Here is a 21,171-nt window from a genome sequence, read left to right on the forward strand (position 1 = left end):
AACTATTATTATTTAAATTTATTTATTTGTGAGGTGATTGGTTGATGTCTAATTATAGGCTGGTTAGTAACTTCCATTTCTATTAGTTACCAATTTTTTGTTGTTAGTTTTATTTCATTTTGTTTTCTATTATTTCTATTTTCATGAATTAAAGTTTTTCCTTTCAGTTTTCGATTTAAAATGATTTATTATTATATTAAAAACATATTTTAATAAATTTAATTATAAAAAATTATAGATATTAATAAAAAATAAAACACATAAATATATGTATAAAAAACATATATATTAAAGCTTATTTTTTTTTTTTCAATGTGGTTCACGGGCACTCAATGAGTGGCCGCTATGTCCACGTAGAGAAGCGGGGCAGTTCCACCCGAAGGGATTTGCCGGTCGGCCATATCAGGCTTAACCCCGAGGGCGTCTAGGAGATTTGACCCCGTGACCTCCCAACTGGGAAAGTGCTTAGCAACGGGAACTGGACCATTTGAGCTATCCCTTGAGGCTATATTAAAGCTTATATATGTTAATATAAGTAATATTAGTTAATCATATTTCTTAATTTTTGATAATGACATTCAACAATACAATATTTTATTAGTTGTTTTATTTTGTGATGAAATTTTTGTATTTCTTATTTTTAATTTTAATTAAAAATATATTTAAACTAAATTACAGATACCATCTACTATGTAATCTTTAAAATTTGGAAAGAAATTATAATTATAATTATAATACATCAAACCATATATTAAATATAAATAGTATTTAAAAAAAAAATTGATTTACATCGAGTTTATTCTTCGCAAATCCACAAATTATTAAGATTTCGAGAGATTAGAAACGGACATCCACAAATTATTAAGATTTGGAGAGATAAAAAATGGAAACATGTGGATTCCATACATCTTGCACAACCTGAACTAATAAGTATAAAAGAAAAAGGTAAAAATATAAAGCGCGTCACCACTCAGCACATTGTAGGGACGAATGTATTTTTGGTCCAAGATATTTCATATAGTCCTCAATTTGTCAAAAGTCACAACTATCGTCCTCTCTTTTTGGACTCGCCTTCCGAAGCTATAATTTTGGCTGGAAACTATATTTCACCGGAACTGATTGTTTTGGACGGTAAACTGTTTACAGTGCTTCAATCAATAATTATAAAAGAAAAAGTAAAAGGTAAAAATATTACAAAGCACATCACCACTCAGCACATTGCACGGACGAATGTATTTGGTCCAATGTGTTTCATTTAGTCCGTAATTTGTCAAAAGTGATAACTACCGCGCTTTTTTTGATTCGTTTAGGGATGTTATAATTTTGGAGTTGTTTTTAGTGTGATTTTTTGGAATTTTTTTGGTTTTTGGTCTAATTTCTTTAAAATCAAGCAGAAATCATTGAAATTATAAGCTTGATAGATAAAGCCTGCACAATAAAAGTGCCCTAAAATTTTTCATGTTACTAAATTCATATATAATCAAAAAAATTAATTTAAACAACACAAATTTAAATTTTATCTCAAAATTTTCAAAACAAACACTAAAAAGTTATTGCAAGGACCATAGACATTGATCAGCCAGATCTATAAAATCATTCAGAAGAGAATACATCCGCCCATATGTATCCACAACCTCCCCAAATATTTGTTAGTTTAACCAATTTGGGGTTAAATCCAAAAGAAATGCCCCCAATCTCCCTCGCACATCAAGTGCATGAAAAATCCAACCAGGTACCAGAGATTCCAAGGTTGGTATAATTTAATCAATAAGTCCTAGAGTCTCCTGAAGAAAAATAACATCCACTCGCTCGGAATAAATGAGTCTTCGGAAAGCTAGTTTTTTAGTGGGACTAGCTAACCCTCAACAATTAAGGGAGAGCCACTTCATGGGGGGAGGATTCAAGGGTATTATGTGCTCTAAGAACCCGATCAATAGCAAGTTGTCGACCAACAACAACATCAATACTAGCTTGAAGAATAGCTTTAGATATGGAAGATGGGCACCTTCGAGATGGCTCAGGAGGCAGATGGAGGGAGATGATACCAATTTGACAGGGTTCCTGAACCGATGGGCGGTTCAAAGATCAAAGGTTATAAAAATGGGAGGCTAAAGAGGAGTCCAAAGCCTCCGTAAGAGAATTCGGTAGGGGGGGATTTGACAAGGGGGGGTGTTGGAAAAGATGGGGGAGGGTTGAATCAAAGGACATGTCAACGAGGGGGCGGGCGGGCGGGCGGGCGGGCGAGCGGGGAGGGGGGGCGAAACAAATACAGTGTTGCAATGTGTAGATGAGGATGAACACATAGATGCAAAAATAGAAATAGAATTAACAATGGACCAGAGGAGAGAATTACCTAAAGAGAGCGCAGTAGCAGTCGCCGACCGAACCTTGGTAAGAGGAGGCGAGGGAGGTCGGATTGGAGTTGTGTTCCGCTTCTTCTCGCGAGCCTTTGCAGATGACAAAGGAGCAGAGCCAGAAGGAGTGTTATGTACTTGTGAGCCCGGAGCATGCACCTATGCCTCTGTATGATATTTAGGAGAGATGGATTTCTTAACCAAGGGGCATTCCTTATCTAGATTCCCTACCTTGTGACAACGTCAGCACCTAAAAGGCATCCCTTCATAATCCAGTATTTGAATATGAGTGAAGTGTTTCCAGTATTGGGTTATCTGCTCCTCCAACCCTTCCCTAGTATCCAAGTGAACCAAGATTCGAGCCAGGGACATGTTGCAAGAGGTGATGTAGGATTTGTCATGATCTAGGTAGGTACCCAGCGCATTACCATTATGCTTGAAGATATCATCAGACTAGAAATGTAGGGGCAAACCGATCAATCTCACCCAAAGAGGTCTGGCCCCTAATTGCTCTTGCTCCGGATCAAACACGGGGCTCCATCTCTTGAGCAGGACGGGAGTGAGTTCTATATTCTAGAACTTAGAGAGAACCCACAAAGTGTAGTCAACCCGTTGAAAGTGAAGAGAAAACCATCCCCGCGAAAGGGTAGTAACAGAAGGTAGCTCAGAGAGAATATGCCCCTAGATTTCGGTGATCCATTGTCGAAGTCTAGTTGTCGAGTAGGTGCATCCACGAACCCACCCTACGAGAACTCACTTCACAGTATCCACGACTTTGCCCATCTGTATTCCTTCCCCAAAGTAGAGTGAGACATCCTTATTCTTTGCCTTTTACACACTTCGATTTCTTCACTTCCTTTGGTTGATTGTCGGCTCGAGGACCCAAAGAGGTGTTAGGAGGAAGAACCTGTTCATCCACATGTTGACTATAGTCTCCTTCCACTGGACAATACGGAGTTCCTTTAAAAAACCCCGATGAGTGTGGCTCGGATACCAGGTGAGTATCCTAGAGGATATAACAGGGGGCAGGGTTATCGGCACAGAGTAAGAGGGGAGAAGGGGATCACCAACAGGTGAAGAGGGGGAATAGCCCGACAGGTAAAGAGGAGAATCTGAGCTTATGCAAGTAGCCAGGAATTGTAGGGATTCCGGAGAGGAAGGTGGGATATCATAATTCGACTAGGGAGGGGAGACATCATGCAAGACCTCCATAGGACACGAGGAGCTAGGGTCTAAATGAAATGGCAAGGTAATCGCCGTAGAGTAACCATCGAGGGCAGCAGGGGGTGTAGACAACGACTCCTCCAATATCGTTGGTGGCGTGGTCGTCCAGATGGGGACCAAGGCAAATGGGTCTTTTGTATATTCCACCAAATCCATCTCCATTCCGCTATTTATGCTGACAAACCATGAAGTGTAACAAGAACCACGCCCACTGCCAAGTCGGAGAATGAACAGAGCAGTGCGAGTACCCCAAAGAGTCCATGGGAAGGGCGCCAATGTAGACGGTATGCAAGGAGTGTAAGAAGGAACTGGTGCAGTTGGTGTGTAGGGTAAGCCTGGTGAAACCCTAGCCCTCCTCTATGCAGGTTCGAGTCACCTGTAGTCGCGCCATCCTACTCTCATAAAGATTTAATGATATATAAATAATAGTTTGTTTTAGTATTATAATAAAGATTGATATTATGTTAATTGTAATTTTTAATTTTTAATTTATATATAAATCTATAATATTAATATTAATAATAATATTATATTTTAAGGTTATTATTATATACTAAATTGGAGTATAAGTTTTTTATTATTATGAGATAAAAGATTATTTTTTGTGTTATTAAAGTTTATTGAAGTATACATACAAAAAGTATATAGTCTTAATTATTAGACCCACTCAAACTATACTCTCTCTAGAATATCTTTAATATATATATATATATATATTCCAGATAGTTTATCATTATTAGTGATATGATAGTTTAATAGTGGCTCATTTCTAAACGCACACTCTCTCGTTTCTCTCTCTATATATAGAATTGACAACTAGGATAATTAGTACTTCGTGATATAAAATTGATTCCAAAAGCTATAATATAGAAGTGTAAACATCCCACATCTTAAACTACCTTTTAAAACTTATCATATCCTCATTTTAATATTAAAATAAAAAAACTTAGTTTTTTTATCGAATTCGCTGGCTCTGAGCTCCGACAAGCTCGGATCGGATCCGCGCAGCCCACAACGCGACCTAGCCCCTGCGCCGTCCCTGATCTGGTGCTGCGATCATTTTAGCAGCTACGGCCCTTGGCAGCCATGCCCGGTGATGGGGAGGCAGATCCTCCCCCACTCCCCCCAGAAGTCATAGAATTTCAGAAAATAATCGAAGCATGCAACAGACGCCCTCCTTATGCTCAACAACAGAAATTCGTCAAGAAAAAAGATTGCATTCCCACGGTGGCTCTCCCTGAGGAAGAAACCTGCCGCTCGGCTTTGAATCTAGCAGATAGAGGGCTCATAGGACAGTTCACCGGCCTCTGGCCATCGCCTAAATCTGTAGAAGACTGGATCAAGAGAAACTGCACCCCTCTGATCAAGGAAGGAATTAAATCTTACTTTGTAGGCAAAGGTTTCTTTGTTTTTGTCTTTGAATCAGCAGAAGACCGGAGCCTCATCTTCAGGAACGGGCCATATTTCATGGGGCCACAGGGACTATACTTAAATAAATGGTCTCCAGATTTCGATCCGGCCCAGGATGTCCCTTCTGCGGTTCCAGTGTGGGTGCGGCTCCCCCATCTCCCCCTACACTGCTGGAGCCAGAAATCTCTCCAAATCATCGGCAACTCTCTGGGCAAATACATTGATCAAGCCGCAAGGAAATACCAATACTCCTGCGCCCGAATATGCGTGGAAGTAGATCTGGAAGAAGGACTACCTGAAGCAATAAAACTCACAGTGGCAGGATGGTCCCATATCCCTGAGCTGGATTATGAGCAGATCCCCTTTAAATGCAGACACTATCATGGCTATGGTCACTTCGCAAAACACTGCAAGAAAAAAACGGAAGATCAGAGCCATCCCCCCAAGGGAGATCAATGGACTACAATCCAGAAAACGGGCAATGCAAAAGCAATAGGGAAAGGAGCCACAAAGGGGAATAATCAAGGAAAACCCAGCAAAGAAAATGAAATCCAATAGAAAATGGATGAGATCCCAATTTCTGAAGAAGCCTCCCCATCAGAACCCCCAGAAACGGAACTGATCATACCAGCACAGGCCGAAGATCCACAGGCAAATAAAGAGCGAGGTGGAGAAGCATCGCTTGGCTCTCCTCAGGGCAGTCCCTCCAGGCTTTCATATGCAGATATAACAAAGAAGAAAAAATTGCCAGAACCTTCAGACTCCTCAGAGGAAGAGACCTATGAGAGACCCTCGAAGAAAGGAGGCAGGAAGACCCACAAAGCAGTCAGGGAGGAGGAAGCAGAGCGTCTCAAAATGCAAGGCAGCCAATCCACAATAGAGATGACTATAGGAAGAAATAATAGAGGAAGATCCACCAAGAGAGGATTCCCAAACCCCTCGCCAGGTAAATAATGCGAATAGTCTCTTGGAACTGTAGAGGCCTGGGGACCCAACCAAAAATTGAAGCCGTCAAAGATCTAATGAAAATAGAACCCTCAGACATACTCCTGCTCCAAGAGACCAAAATCGATGGGCAAGTCCTCAAGGATATCAGCAAATCTAAATGGAAGAAGAACCAAGGCATAACAGTCAGCTCAAGGGGAACCTCGGGAGGCGTTGCAACTCTCTGGTCGGAAGATCAGTTCCATATGGCTAACTCCCATGAGACCCAACATTGGATCTTCACGGAGCTCAAGCATCTAGAAAGTAAGTTATCTATAGCCTTATTCAATTTATATGTTCCTGTTAACTATGCAGAAAAAAGAGACTGCTGGAATACTCTCTCGGCCTTTTTAGATCTTCACTCCCTAAATAACATTGTCCTGGGAGGAGATCTTAACATAGTCATGAAGCCAAAAGAAAAAAGGGGGGGAAACAGCAACAGAGACCAGACGCTCCCTTTGGTAGAGGGAATAATGCAGCAGTGGGATCTTCTAGATTTTGCCCCGGTGAGAGGCAAATATACTTGGACAAATAACAGAACTGGGCCTGACCACATCGCTGCCCGGCTGGACAGATTTCTAATTCAAAGCTCCCTGCTGATGGAAAATCTCCTCATATCAACAAAAATTCTCCCCAAGCTCTCCTCGGATCATAAGCCAATTCAACTCCTTTTGGCCCCTGAAGAAGATCTTGGTCCCATTCCCTTTAAATTTAATCCACTATGGATCGAAAAAGAAGGGTTCATGGACACTATCCAATCAGCTTGGGATATCCCCATCAACGGATCCCCAAGTTTCGTGTGGGAGCAAAAATTAAAAGCCACCAAACAAGCTCTAAAGGAGTGGCTAAGGAACCTTCATAACCCCATCACCCATCAGAGAAAAATCGATGTCCAGCAGCTGGAAACCTTGCAAATAGGTATGGAAGGGCTTCACATCACCCCGGAAGTTTTAAATAAAGAAGCAGCCTTTCAAAGAAACATCCATCAGTCCATCAGAAGGGAAGAAGAGCACTGGAGACTTAAATCTCGCAGCCTCTGGTTAAAGGCAGGAGACCGAAATACTTCCTTTTTCCACCGACAATACAAAGCCCGCCTATCTCGGAATCACATCACAGAGATCAAAAATGATGAAGGGCAGATCTGTAACAAATTTGACCAAATAAAAATTGCAGCTGAAAATCATTTCAAAGATCTATATGGCACAAGGCATGAAGGATGCAAAGAAGACACTGAAGATCTACTCTCTCATATTCCTCACCTCATCACCCATGAGGACAATCAGGCTTTATTGAAACCAGTATCTGAAGAAGAAATCATCAAGGTTATTTGGGAAATGGATTCAGATAAGGCCCCCGGGCCGGACGGCTTCACAATACATTTCCTCAAAGTCTGCTGGGACATCATCAAAAAAGACTTGCTGAAAATGATACACGGATTCTTTGGGAAAGCCAAGATTGGGGGAGGCATCAACTCCACCTTTCTTGCACTAATACCAAAAGAGGCCAATCCGGAAACATTCAGCAGGTTCAGGCCCATCTCCCTATGCAACGCCTCCTATAAAATTCTGTCAAAAATTATGGCAAATAGAATTAAACCCCTTCTTGACAAACTAATATCCAAAACCCAAGGGGGGTTCGTCAAAGGCAGACACATCTTGGATAATATCATCCAAGTGCAGGAAGCTATCCACTCCAGCAAACAGAGGAAAGAGAAGGGGATGCTGATCAAGCTTGATATGGCTAATGCATTTGACAGAGTCAACCACTCCTTTCTACTCCAAGTCCTACGATCCTTTGGCTTTCCTCCTCAGTTCATCAATCTCATCAAAGCATGCATCTCATGCCCATGGATTGCCCCCATGGTCAACGGTCGTCCAGCATCCTTCTTTCAAGCTCACCGCGGATTAAGGCAAGGCTGTCCTCTCTCACCTTTCTTGTACATTCTTATGGCCGATTCTCTTAGCAGGAAGCTGGCTGCGGAAATGAACACAGGTGATCTCCCAGGAATCCGAATCGCAAATGCTCTAAACCCAATAAATCATGCTCTCTTTGCAGACGACTCTATTCTTCTAGGAGGAGCCTCTACTAGAATAGCAGTCAATTTTGATGTTGTTTTAAAAAGTTATTGTAGAGCTTCAGGAGCTGTGATAAATGACAGAAAGAGCTCGATTTTCAGATGGAATGTGAGTCAGCATAACCTCAATAATATAGGCCAGATCCTAGGATTTGAGTGCTTCGCCCAATGGGACAGCATCAAATATCTAGGCTTACCCCTCACATCTGGAGTCAATAACAGATCTCTGTGGCAGGGTGTCATTAGCAAAATTAAAGACAAGATCACCTCCTGGGGAGGCTATTGGCTAACCAAGGGAGGGAAAATTATCCTTCTTAAATCCGTCTTATCTGCTCTTCCCATTTATCAAGCCTCCTTTCTTCTGGCCCCGAAACACATCATGGAGCAGATCTCTTGTCTTCTAAGAGACTTTCTCTGGAAAGGAGGCAGAGGCAATCAAAATAAAATCCATTTGGAAAACTGGGATTTAGTCAAGCGGCCAATTCTGGAAGGCGGGCTTCAGATCAGAGATCCTTCTCTTTCGAACCTGTCACTTGGAAGTAAGCTCCTGTGGAAAATATATTCAGACCCTACACACCAGATCAGCGAAACATTCATCGCCAAATATGCGCAGGGGATCTCCCTCAGGCACCTGTCAGCAAATAACACAATAGCAGGCACAAATACCTGGAATCTCTGTAGGAAAAGCATAAGCAGCTTTAGTAAACATCTATACCGCATCCCGGGCGGGGAGAAGACCTTTCTCTGGAAAGATCGCATCATGAACAGCCCTCCACTCAGCTCCCACGCAGAAATCTGGGACATCAGAAACTGGCTCCACGATGCAGGAATAAGAAAGCTGAACGATATCTCTGAGTGGGACAGCAGAGGAAATTGGGTCGAATGGGCGATCCCTCCTGTGCCAGAGCAGCTCCAACATCAAACCGAAATTCTCAAATCTCTGCTCTTAAATGCAGCGCCGGTACACCGCAACATCGCAGACAGATGGGGGTGGGGAGAAACTGGGTTCTACACACCATCTTTGGGTTACTCTGCCCTGCAGACCAAAAAAGACAACATGAGAACGCCATCATTCTGGAAACAGGTATGGAATGCCAAGGGACTTCCCAAAGTTAATTTCTTCTTTTGGATCCTTATGCAGAATAAACAGCTCACAGGGGACAACTTGTCAAAGCGAAACTTTGTTGGGCCTCACCGATGTGCAATGTGCAAAAACTCAGGAGAAACAGCTTCCCACCTGTTTATTGACTGCGTTTTTGCCAAAGAAGTATGGACACTAACTCTTCTTGGACTGCCCGTCTCCCCGCCCCAGCACAGCTCCATTGCAGACCTTTTTTCTGAATGGCTCCAATCCTACCCTCATCCCATCCCAATGAAATCCTTGTGGTTTCACATATGGCTTTCCATTCCCAAATTTGTTTGCTGGGAAATTTGGCTTGCCCGGAATGACTTAATTTTCAATAATTCCTCTCGCTCTCCTGCTAAAACCGCCTCAATTGCCAAAGGCCTTCTTATTGAATCTGTCCTCCAGCATTCTCAAATCTCTGATTCCTCCCTTCTCCCCTCTGAAAAGGCTTGGCTGAACCTCCTCAGCCCCTATCCCTCTAGCAAAATCCGTTCCCTTCCCCCTCCCCTCCCCTCTCCTCCTTGGAAAATCAGAGAATCTGAAGCGGCCTTTCAAAATTGGTGGAAGATCCAAAACACAACTTCAATCTTCTTTGACGGTGCCTCCAAAGGAAATCTGGGGGTTGCGGGAGCTGGAGGAGTCATTTACTTCGCAGACAATCTCAGGAAGGTCCATTTCTGCTGGGGGCTCGGCATCTCCACAAACAATCAGGCAGAGCTTCTTGCCCTCACAAAAGCCTGCCAAATAGTTCGGGACGAAGGCATCAAAGAATGCCAAGTATTTGGAGACTCTGAAATCCTCATTAGGAAGATCAATTCAGATGACCAGTTCAACAATGCAATCCTCAACAAGTCCCTGAATAGATTAAAGCTAATCCTGCAAGATTTCACCTCCTTCAAAATATTCCATATCCTCAGAAGTTTGAATAAGGAGGCAGATGAAATGGCAAACAAAGGATGCCTATTAGCTCCGGGAACTCTCAACTGCAATGGCAACAACGCTATCTCAAATTGCATACCTTAGCTCAAGGGCAGATCAGAACAAGAAGCAGGAAGAATGGAGCATAACACTCTGAACATGCTCGAGAGGAATATGTCTGATATTTTCGGCACATCATCTGTAACAGGCCACAGCAAAATGAGCTCAGATAATTCTGGGGAATTTTTTCCATTTCAAACTCAACACACAGGGAAGGCGCAGCTAGACAAAAAGGGAGGCCTGCAAACGCTTAAGATCTGTACAGAGGAGTTTAGTCTTTCGACTCTGAAGGCGGCATTAACACCTCTCCTCGATATTCAGATGGACTCTTACGACACCCGCTATGAGGACGATTCTGCACTCCGAAAGGGACAGGATGGAGGACCTTGCAAATCGGATAGTTCTCTGCCAGCGCCACTGTGCTCGGCTGCAGGGCTCCACAACGGATAGCATCGGCCAGAGACTGAAATTAATCGTCTACAACAGTCAGCAACCCAATGTCCCAGAATCTTCACCGACTTCCAGCTAAAACCACGACAAATCTTGTCAGTATGTCGGAAATGAGCAGAGCTCTGAGAGGTCCAGGCATTTCTCAGGCATGCAGAATCCCCTAAGGCGGGAAATAGGAAAGGAAAGCAATGTAAATAGGTTGAATAAGCCTTGGTTCACTCAGATTTCTAAATAAATGATATCCGTTACAGTTAAAAAAAAATAAAAATAAAAATCTTAATTTATTTTAATATTTACATTTATCTACTTAAAAAATATACCGTAAATAAAAATAAAAATTAAATTAAATTTAAAAAATAAATAACTAAATTACTTAGAATTATTATAATAATTAATACATTAATAAAATTCAAGTTTAATTACGCCGTAAGGCGTTTCCCTCTGAGATTAACTCCCCAAATTGCTTTCGTGTCAAAACATGTGCCATTGGATTTTAGTGTTAGACGATTAGGTAATTCTTATCCGTTGATTTGAATTGACTGTTCGTTCGATCCTGCACTAACAGCGACTGTTCGTTCGATCCTGCAATAACTGTCCGCTGCCGTGCCTCATCTGTTCTTCCATTCTCTGCATATCCCACAATCATAGAATTCCATGACAGCACATTACTTTCACACATCCTCTCAAAGAACAGGCGCGCATCATCAATTTCCCCACATTTCGCATACATACTAACAAGGACATTGCCCACGTTTACATTTGACACAAAACCAGTTTTGACAGTGTGAGCATGGATTTGCTTGCCATCTTCAAGGGTTGCTAGGCTCGTGCATATGCCCAGGACACAAGTTAGGTTGGACTGGTTAGGCATTGTACCAGTACTAAGCATTCGGGCAAAGAATTCCAATGCATCTTTGCCATGCTCATTCCGGGCATATCCTGCGATCACTGAAGTCCACGAAACTACATCTCGTTCAGGCATTGTATCAAACAGTTGCCGTGCATTATCTATGCTTCCACATTTGGCATACATGTTAATTGCTGCATTACCCACAGAAATATCAAATTGAAAACCCATTTTAATACTGTCAGCATGGACCTGCTTGCCTGGTAGCAAGACTTCAAGGCTGGCACATGCACTCAAAACACCGGTGAATGTAAATTAGTTCCGATAAACACACCCCTCATGCATACAGGAAAAGAGATCCAATGACTCTTGAAAGCATCCCTATCCTATTCACATTTGTTTCCTCTGGATTATACAAACGATGGACCATAAATTCCAATAAGCAACGAGGGATAAGAAAAAGCAATAACCTGCAGAAGGATAAGAAAAAGCAATCAGCAATGAGGGATTGTGAATCTTAACAATGTTCGTCAACCGTGTTCCTACAGAAAGATTGATCAAAAGTTTGAATTTAGCTTGTTTTGAAAGTTTGAAGTTTTGAACTCTTATCAACCTACAATATAGCTGCTTATTGATGGATGCATCCTAAACCGTGTTCCTACAGAAAGATTGATCAAAAGTTTGAATTTAGCTTGTTTTGAAAGTTTGAAGTTTTGAACTCTTATCAACCTACAATATAGCTGCTTATTGATGGATGCATCCTAGCGAGGTTTGTCTTCCCTGTAACATAAAAAAAAAAATTTGTAAGTGTACCATTTTTAAATTTAGTTTACTTTACCCTAATGTGATGCATAAATTCAAATTCCATTTATATCTATTCAGTTGGACATTATATTTGTTTTGTCAGCCTACTTGCTTTAAAATGTCTGTCTCTTACCTTTGGGAAAGCTCCGTTCATAGAGTACTCGACACAAGATCAGAAAATATGATGCTGCGTTCTGTGACTTTCTCCTGGTATGATGCTGCGTTCTGTGACTTTCTCTTGGTATGTGCCAAAACTCAAATCAGAAAAACTTAAAAGTTCAAGTTCATCACTTTCAAAAATGTTTAGCCACAAGCTTTCTTCTGTTAATAGAAATTATTAGATAGGCTTAAGATGCATGAGCAGAAAAACAATGGTGTTTAACAGAGATCCAAAAATCTATGAGAGAAGAACCCAATAATACAAGAGCTTCTGTCAGAAGTAGCAGACATACCTAGGCATCAAAGATATTCAGCTGTTTCATTGTTTCCTGTTAATGTGATAGAAATCAAGCTCTTCTAATATGTTTATACTAAGAATGGCATGAAAAGTTGTCCTAAAGGTGACATGCCATTTGAGAAGTGTTCTCACATAAATCCTGTACCTTGATTTAAAAATAAACAGGTCTGTGTTGTTGATGGCACCGTTTATATATCAGATAATATTTTGCAGTTTTGAACCTGTTGTCATTTCTCCAATATTACATCATAAATGAAGAATTAATCTTCCCTGTAACATCAAAAAAAAAAATTGTAAGTGTACCATTTTTAAATTTAGTTTAATCACGAGATTGCTTGAAAACATGGGAAAGGTTTGAAAAAATGTCTGTCTCTTACCTTTGGGAAAGCTCCGTTCATAGAGTATTCGACACAAGATCAGAAAATATGATGCTGCGTTCTGTGAAAGTAGCAGACATACCTAGGCATCAAAGATATTCAGCTGTTTCATTGTTTCCTGTTAATGTGATAGAAATCAAGCTCTTCTAATATGTTTATACTAAGAATGGCATGAAAAGTTGTCCTAAAGGTGACATGCCATTTGAGAAGTGTTCTCACATAAATCCTGTACCTTGATTTAAAAATAAACAGGTCTGTGTTGTTGATGGCACCGTTTATATATCAAATAATATTTTGCAGTTTTGAACCTGTTGTCATTTCTCCAATATTACATCATAAATGAAGAATTAATCTTCCCTGTAACATCAAAAAAAAAAATTGTAAGTATACCATTTTTAAATTTAGTTTAATCACATTAAATTTCTTTGATATTTTTATTTGTATCATTAATTGAACAACACTGGATTATGCTAGAGTCAAAACAGACCCCATTAAATTTCTTTAATGTATTTACTTAATTTTTTATTTGGATTTATGCTCAGAGTCAAAACAGACCATATTAATTTATTTAATTTTTTATTCGTGTTACTAATTGAGCCATTCTGGATTTATGATCGGAGTTCAAACAAACTGTTCCAAGGCAAGTCATTTTTGGCTTTCTGTTTTGTTAGGTTCATAAATTATAGACATCCTTAATAAATATGTATCTGGAATGTCTGTAGATTCATATAGAGATTGCTTGAAAACATGGGAAAGGTTTGAAAAAATGTCTGTCTCTTACCTTTGGGAAAGCTCCGTTCATAGAGTACTCGACACAAGATCAGAAAATATGATGCTGCGTTCTGTGACTTTCTCCTGGTATGTGCCAAAACTCAAATCAGAAAAACTTAAAAGTTCAAGTTCATCACTTTCAAAAATGTTTAGCCACAAGCTTTCTTCTGTTAATAGAAATTATTAGATAGGCTTAAGATGCATGAGCAGAAAAACAATGGTGTTTAACAGAGATCCAAAAATCTATGAGAGAAGAACCCAATAATACAAGAGCTTCTGTCAGAAGTAGCAGACATACCTAGGCATCAAAGATATTCAGCTGTTTCATTGTTTCCTGTTAATGTGATAGAAATCAAGCTCTTCTAATATGTTTATACTAAGAATGGCATGAAAAGTTGTCCTAAAGGTGACATGCCATTTGAGAAGTGTTCTCACATAAATCCTGTACCTTGATTTAAAAATAAACAGGTCTGTGTTGTTGATGGCACCGTTTATATATCAGATAATATTTTGCAGTTTTGAACCTGTTGTCATTTCTCCAATATTACATCATAAATGAAGAATTAATGAATGAGGGGAGTTTAAATTATTATCATAGATAAATCATAATCCCCCGAAAATCAAATTCCACAATTGAGATAATGGAATCAGTATGCATCGAGAGCAACAATTTCACCCCCGATGAATTTGTTGTGGCAATCACAACAAATTCAAAGGTTTGTGACTATACAAGTAAGCAACCATGGAACTGTATTATCAAGCCCTAAGGCAACGTCCAGCTTCTCACTGTGGTGACAACGAAACTCTGTTACTTGCGCTGCTCCTCCACATCAAGCAGTACAGATTTTGTGTCAGGCATATATCCTGCCTCCTTCATCCGCTTAGACAAGTGATCCAGCATTGCATAAATTCTTTCTGACTGTGGGTGTGATCTATCTCCTACAATAAATTTGTGCGCCACATTCTTGATTTCAATCCAACTACATCCATGATTCTTCTTTATCTCCCTATCTTTCATCATTCTTCTCACCTTTGCAACATCATCCCACTTGCCTTCAGCAGCATAAATATTTGACAGCAAGACATAGGCAGCTGCATTTTGAGGTTCCAAATCAAAAAGGTGTTCCGCTGCACGTCTGCCTATATCAAGGTTTCCATGGACTCTGCAAGCACCAAGCAAGGCCTTCCACAGAATAGCATCAGGCTCATAAGGGACGGAGTTGATAAGGTCCTCTGCTTCATCCAAGTGCCCTGAACGACCAAGAATATCTACCATGCAGACATAGTGCTCCACTCTTGGTCTAATACCATGATGCTGACTCATGGATAAGAAATAGTGCCAGCCTTTGTCCACTAGGCCTGTATTACATGCAGCCAGAACACCAAGAAATGTAACGTGATTTGGAGTCAAGCCTGCTTGTTGCATTTCTTCAAAGAGTAGTAATGCCTCCCTGCCATGTCCATTCTGAGCATATGCTGATATAATTGTGGTCCATAAGACCGTGTCAGGTTTGTAAATTTTATCAAATGATAGCCATGCATAATCTAGGTTCCCACATTTAGCATACATATCAACTATGGCACTTCTCACAAAAACATCTGACTCGAATCCCACTTTGATTATTTGAGCATGAACCTGTTTGCCCTGTTCCAGGGTTGCTAGGCCAGCACATGAACTTGAAACAACTGCCCAGGTGGAGTTATTAGGTTTCACACAAGATTGTCCCATTCGAGAAAAAAGCTGCAGGGCTTCCTCATCTTGTCCATTCTGAACATATCCTGTAAGGACAACAGTCCATGATATGACATTTGCCTCGGGCATTTTCTCAAATAGTACCTGGGCATCAAATGTTTTTTTATTCCGAGCATATCCCACAATCATCACATTCCAAGATTCCACATATCTTTCAGGCATTTCATCAAAGAGCTGCCGTGCCTCATCTGTTCTTCCATTCTCTGCATATCCCACAATCATAGAATTCCATGACAGCACATTACTTTCACACATACCCTCAAAGAACAGGCGCGCATCATCAATTTCCCCACATTTCGCATACATACTAACAAGGACATTGCCCACGTTTACATTTGACACAAAACCAGTTTTGACAGTGTGAGCATGGATTTGCTTGCCATCTTCAAGGGTTGCTAGGCTCGTGCATATGCCCAGGACACAAGTTAGGTTGGACTGGTTAGGCATTGTACCAGTACTAAGCATTCAGGCAAAGAATTCCAATGCATCTTTGCCATGCTCATTCCGGGCATATCCTGCGATCACTGAAGTCCACGAAACTACATCTCGTTCAGGCATTGTATCAAACAGTTGCCGTGCATTATCTATGCTTCCACATTTGGCATACATGTTAATTGCTGCATTACCCACAGAAATATCAAATTGAAAACCCATTTTAATACTGTCAGCATGGACCTGCTTGCCTGGTAGCAAGACTTCAAGGCTGGCACATGCACTCAAAACACCGGTGAATGTAAATTAGTTCCAGTAAACACACCCCTCATGCATACAGGAAAAGAGATCCAATGACTCTTGAAAGCATCCCTATCCTATTCACATTTGTTTCCTCTGGATTATACAAACGATGGACCATAAATTCAATAAGCAATGAGGGATAAGAAAAAGCAATAACCTGCAGAAGGATAAGAAAAAGCAATCAGCAATGAGGGATTGTGAATCTTAACAATGTTCGTCAACCGTGTTCCTACAGAAAGATTGATCAAAAGTTTGAATTTAGCTTGTTTTGAAAGTTTGAAGTTTTGAACTCTTATCAACCTACAATATAGCTGCTTATTGATGGATGCATCCTAAACCGTGTTCCTACAGAAAGATTGATCAAAAGTTTGAATTTAGCTTGTTTTGAAAGTTTGAAGTTTTGAACTCTTATCAACCTACAATATAGCTGCTTATTGATGGATGCATCCTAGCGAGGTTTGTCTTCCCTGTAACATCAAAAAAAAAAATTTGTAAGTGTACCATTTTTAAATTTAGTTTACTTTACCCTAATGTGATGCATAAATTCAAATTCCATTTATATCTATTCAGTTGGACATTATATTTGTTTTGTCAGCCTACTTGCTTTAAAATGTCTGTCTCTTACCTTTGGGAAAGCTCCGTTCATAGAGTACTCGACACAAGATCGGAAAATATGATTCTGCGTTCTGTGACTTTCTCCTGGTATGTGCCAAAACTCAAATCAGAAAAACTTAAAAGTTCAAGTTCATCACTTTCAAAAATGTTTAGCCACAAGCTTTCTTCTGTTAATAGAAATTATTAGATAGGCTTAAGATGCATGAGCAGAAAAACAATGGTGTTTAACAGAGATCCAAAAATCTATGAGAGAAGAACCCAATAATACAAGAGCTTCTGTCAAAAGTAGCAGACATACCTAGGCATCAAAGATATTCAGCTGTTTCATTGTTTCCTGTTAATGTGATAGAAATCAAGGTCTTCTAATATGTTTATACTAAGAATGGCATGAAAAGTTGTCCTAAAGGTGACATGCCATTTGAGAAGTGTTCTCACATAAATCCTGTACCTTGATTTAAAAATAAACAGGTTTGTGTTGTTGATGGCACTGTTTATATATCAGATAATATTTTGCAGTTTTGAACCTGTTGTCATTTCTCCAATATTACATCATAAATGAAGAATTAATGAATGAGGGGAGTTTAAAGTATTATCATAGATAAATCATAATCCCCCGAAAATCAAATTCCACAATTGAGATAATGGAATCAGTATGCATCGAGAGCAACAATTTCACGCCCGATGAATTTGTTGTGGCAATCACAACAAATTCAAAGGTTTGTGACTATACAAGTAAGCAACCATGGAACTGTATTGTCAAGCCCTAAGGCAACGTCCAGCTTCTCACTATGGTGACAACGAAACTCTGTTACTTGCGCTGCTCCTCCACATCAAGCAGTACAGATTTTGTGTCAGGCATATATCCTGCCTCCTTCATCCGCTTAGACAAGTGATCCAGCATTGCATAAATTCTTTCTGGCTGTGGGTGTGATCTATCTCCTACAATAAATTTGTGCGCCACATTCTTGATTTCAATCCAACTACATCCAGGATTCTTCTTTATCTCCCTATCTTTCATCATTCTTCTCACCTTTGCAACATCATCCCACTTGCCTGCAGCAGCATAAATATTTGACAGCGAGACATAGGCAGCTGCATTTTGAGGTTCCAAATCAAAAAGGTGTTCTGCTGCACGTCTGCCTATATCAAGGTTTCCATGGACTCTGCAAGCACCAAGCAAGGCCTTCCACAGAATAGCATCAGGCTCATAAGGGATGGAGTTGATAAGGTCCTCTGCTTCATCCAAGTGCCCTGAACGACCAAGAATATCTACCATGCAGACATAGTGCTCCACTCTTGGTCTAATACCATGATGCTGACTCATGGATAAGAAATAGTGCCAGCCTTTGTCCACTAGGCCTGTATGACTACATGCAGCCAGAACACCAAGAAATGTAACGTGATTTGGAGTCAAGCCTGCTTGTTGCATTTCTTCAAAGAGTAGTAATGCCTCCCTGCCATGTCCATACTGAGCATATGCTGATATAATTGTGGTCCATAAGACCGTGTCAGGTTTGTAAATTTTATCAAATGATAGCCGTGCATAATCTAGGTTCCCACATTTAGCATACATATCAACTATGGCACTTCTCACAAAAACATCTGACTCGAATCCCACTTTGATTATTTGAGCATGAAGCTGTTTGCCCTGTTCCAGGGTTGCTAGGCCAGCACATGAACTTAAAACAACTGCCCAGGTGGAGTTATTAGGTTTCACACAAGATTGTCCCATTCGAGAAAAAAGCTGCAGGGCTTCCTCATCTTGTCCATTTTGAACATATCCTGTAAGGACAACAGTCCATGATATGACATTTTCCTCGGGCATTTTCTCAAATAGTACCCGGGCATCAAATGTTTTTTTATTCCGAGCATATCCCACAATCATCACATTCCAAGATTCCACATATCTTTCAGGCATTTCATCAAAGAGTTGTCGTGCCTCATCTGTTCTTCCATTCTCTGCATATCCCACAATCATAGGATTCCATGACAGCACATTGCTTTCACACATCCTCTCAAAGAACAGGCGCGCATCATCAATTTCCCCACATTTCGCATACATACTAACAAGGACATTGCCCACGTTTACATTTGACACAAAACCAGTTTTGACAGTGTGAGCATGGATTTGCTTGCCATCTTCAAGGGCTGCTAGGCTCGTGCATATGCCCAGGACACAAGTTAGGTTGGACTGGTTAGGCATTGTACCAGTACTAAGCATTCGAGCAAAGAATTCCAATGCATCTTTACCATGCTCATTCCGAGCATATCCTGCGATCACTGAAGTCCACGAAACTACATCTCGTTCAGGCATTGTATCAAACAGTTGCCGTGCATTATCTATGCTTCCACATTTGGCATACATGTTAATTGCTGCATTACCCACAGAAATATCAAATTGAAAACCCATTTTAATACTGTCAGCATGGACCTGCTTGCCTGGTAGCAAGACTTCAAGGCTGGCACATGCACTCAAAACACCGGTGAATGTAAATTAGTTCCGGTAAACACACCCCTCATGCATACAGGAAAAGAGATCCAATGACTCTTGAAAGCATCCATTCTTGGCATATCCGGTAATAACCGAAGTCCATGACACAACATCTCGTTTGGGCATTTTCTCAAATAATTGGCGTGCATCCTCCATGCGTCCAATCTGAGCATATCCTGCTATCATTGTATTCCATGAAACTACATTTCGTTCAGGCATTTTTTCGAACAACTTTTGGCCGTCCTCTAATTTACTATTCCTGACATATGCAGCTAGAATCACATTCCTGAACTTTTTACTAACGCAGGGCTTTATGCCTTCCAGTATTTGAACGAGGGTGATTAATGTGGTTAAGCACTGTATCAACCACTAAGTTAGGCATGTCTGACTTCTTCTTTTCTTTTATAGATTCTCATGAGTCTCATTCAAGGTTTTTGATAATATGCCCTCATTTAAAAGTTCATGACTCGGTAATCTTTCCTCTATTCATTTGAAGACTAGCCATGAGAGACAAGATGGGTAGGTGAAAGTGGCTTGCTGCTACAGTTTCCACCAAGTTTTCATTTTCTTACATAGTGGTTTGCCCAAAGGTGGGCTGGTGTGGCCCCACAAGGGGCCATTGATCAGCTGATGTTGTCATGGTTGTTAAGCTGGTTGGTGTGGCCCCGCAAGGGGCCACTGATCTGCTGATGTTGTCATGGCTGTTAAGTTGGGCTGGTTGGTCACATGGTGAGATAGAGTCTATGGAAGCACCTACCTTATGAATGTTGGTTAATGCTTGACAATTGAAGTATAAAGGAAGCATCTGTGGTCTTCCTTGTACTTACTGTTATCCTTCCTTAGATTGGAAGGTGGTTTATGCTTGGAACTTAAAAAGTATAAAGGAAGCATCTGTCGTTTTCAAGCCACAATATCAATTCCTTTTCTTTTACAACACTAACCATCTCTATCTCCAGTTCATGTTTCTTTTGAATATGTTTACAAAAACCTAGTTGTTCCGCTTTTTTCTTTACATTTTGAAGCTTCTTAGAAAGGATTCACATTTTTGTTCATGTAATGTGAGTATCTTCATTTCACTAATACTGGATTTTATTTTCTATGTCTGGGTTGCCAAACTGCAGTTGTTCAAATGAAAATGGTATGTTTTTAGGCCTCTTCGTTTGAGAGGTCTAGATTCCAGATAGATAGGCAAGTGATCTGAAAGAATTACTTTGAAACTTCACATTTTTGTTCATGTAATGTGAGTGTCTTCATTTCACTAATACTGGATTTTATTTTCTATGTCTGGGTTGCCAAACTGCAGCTGTTCAAATGAAAATGGTATGTTTTTAGGCCTCTTCGTTTGAGAGGTCTAGACTCCAGATAGATAGGCAAGTGATCTGAAAGAATTACTTTGAAGCTAAAAAATTCACAAGGCTTTCCTAATCTTGCAGAAAATGGTTCGTCCATATTAAGTCATAAGGATGAAAACCAAGCGAGATAATAATCAGCTAATGCAAGTGACTATTGTTGAAAAATATTTCTAACTCTCGTTTTACTTTGACATTATTATATAATCAAGAAAATGTGGGAAAGAAGGCTATATTACAAGCCCATTAGATGAAGTTGGGGTAGATTTTATGGTTTGAAACTAACTCAACTGAAATTTTCTACATTGTTTTTATCAATATGAAAGCCTGAGAAGATAGGTGCAGGTGAAGCAATGGAGTTTTGAAATGGGT

General features: G+C 40.3%; 1 protein-coding gene and 2 pseudogenes across 1 annotated transcript; all 3 read right to left on the minus strand.

Moving 5' to 3' along the window:
• Window positions 1-11,099: 11,099 nt before the first annotated feature.
• LOC149259932 (pentatricopeptide repeat-containing protein At2g33680 pseudogene) lies at window positions 11,100-11,678 on the minus strand (annotated as a pseudogene).
• Window positions 11,679-14,664: 2,986 nt separating this feature from the next.
• Window positions 14,665-16,056, minus strand: LOC149259933 (pentatricopeptide repeat-containing protein At2g13600 pseudogene; annotated as a pseudogene).
• An 18-nt stretch (window positions 16,057-16,074) lies between these two features.
• LOC149259934 (pentatricopeptide repeat-containing protein At1g11290, chloroplastic-like) lies at window positions 16,075-19,669 on the minus strand. Its single transcript, XM_089455812.1, has 5 exons — window positions 19,486-19,669; window positions 17,772-19,332; window positions 16,970-17,043; window positions 16,502-16,573; window positions 16,075-16,226 (listed from the first exon to the last, which is right to left on the minus strand). Exons 1-5 carry the CDS (start codon window positions 19,667-19,669, stop codon window positions 16,075-16,077), a joined length of 2,043 nt encoding a protein of 680 aa, XP_089311938.1.
• Window positions 19,670-21,171: the final 1,502 nt, after the last annotated feature.

This window comes from Pinus tabuliformis, chromosome 6, assembly GCF_031772625.1.
Source record: "Pinus tabuliformis cultivar Carrire ecotype Pingquan chromosome 6, CPIR1, whole genome shotgun sequence".
In the NCBI taxonomy this organism is placed as follows: domain Eukaryota; kingdom Viridiplantae; phylum Streptophyta; class Pinopsida; order Pinales; family Pinaceae; genus Pinus; species Pinus tabuliformis.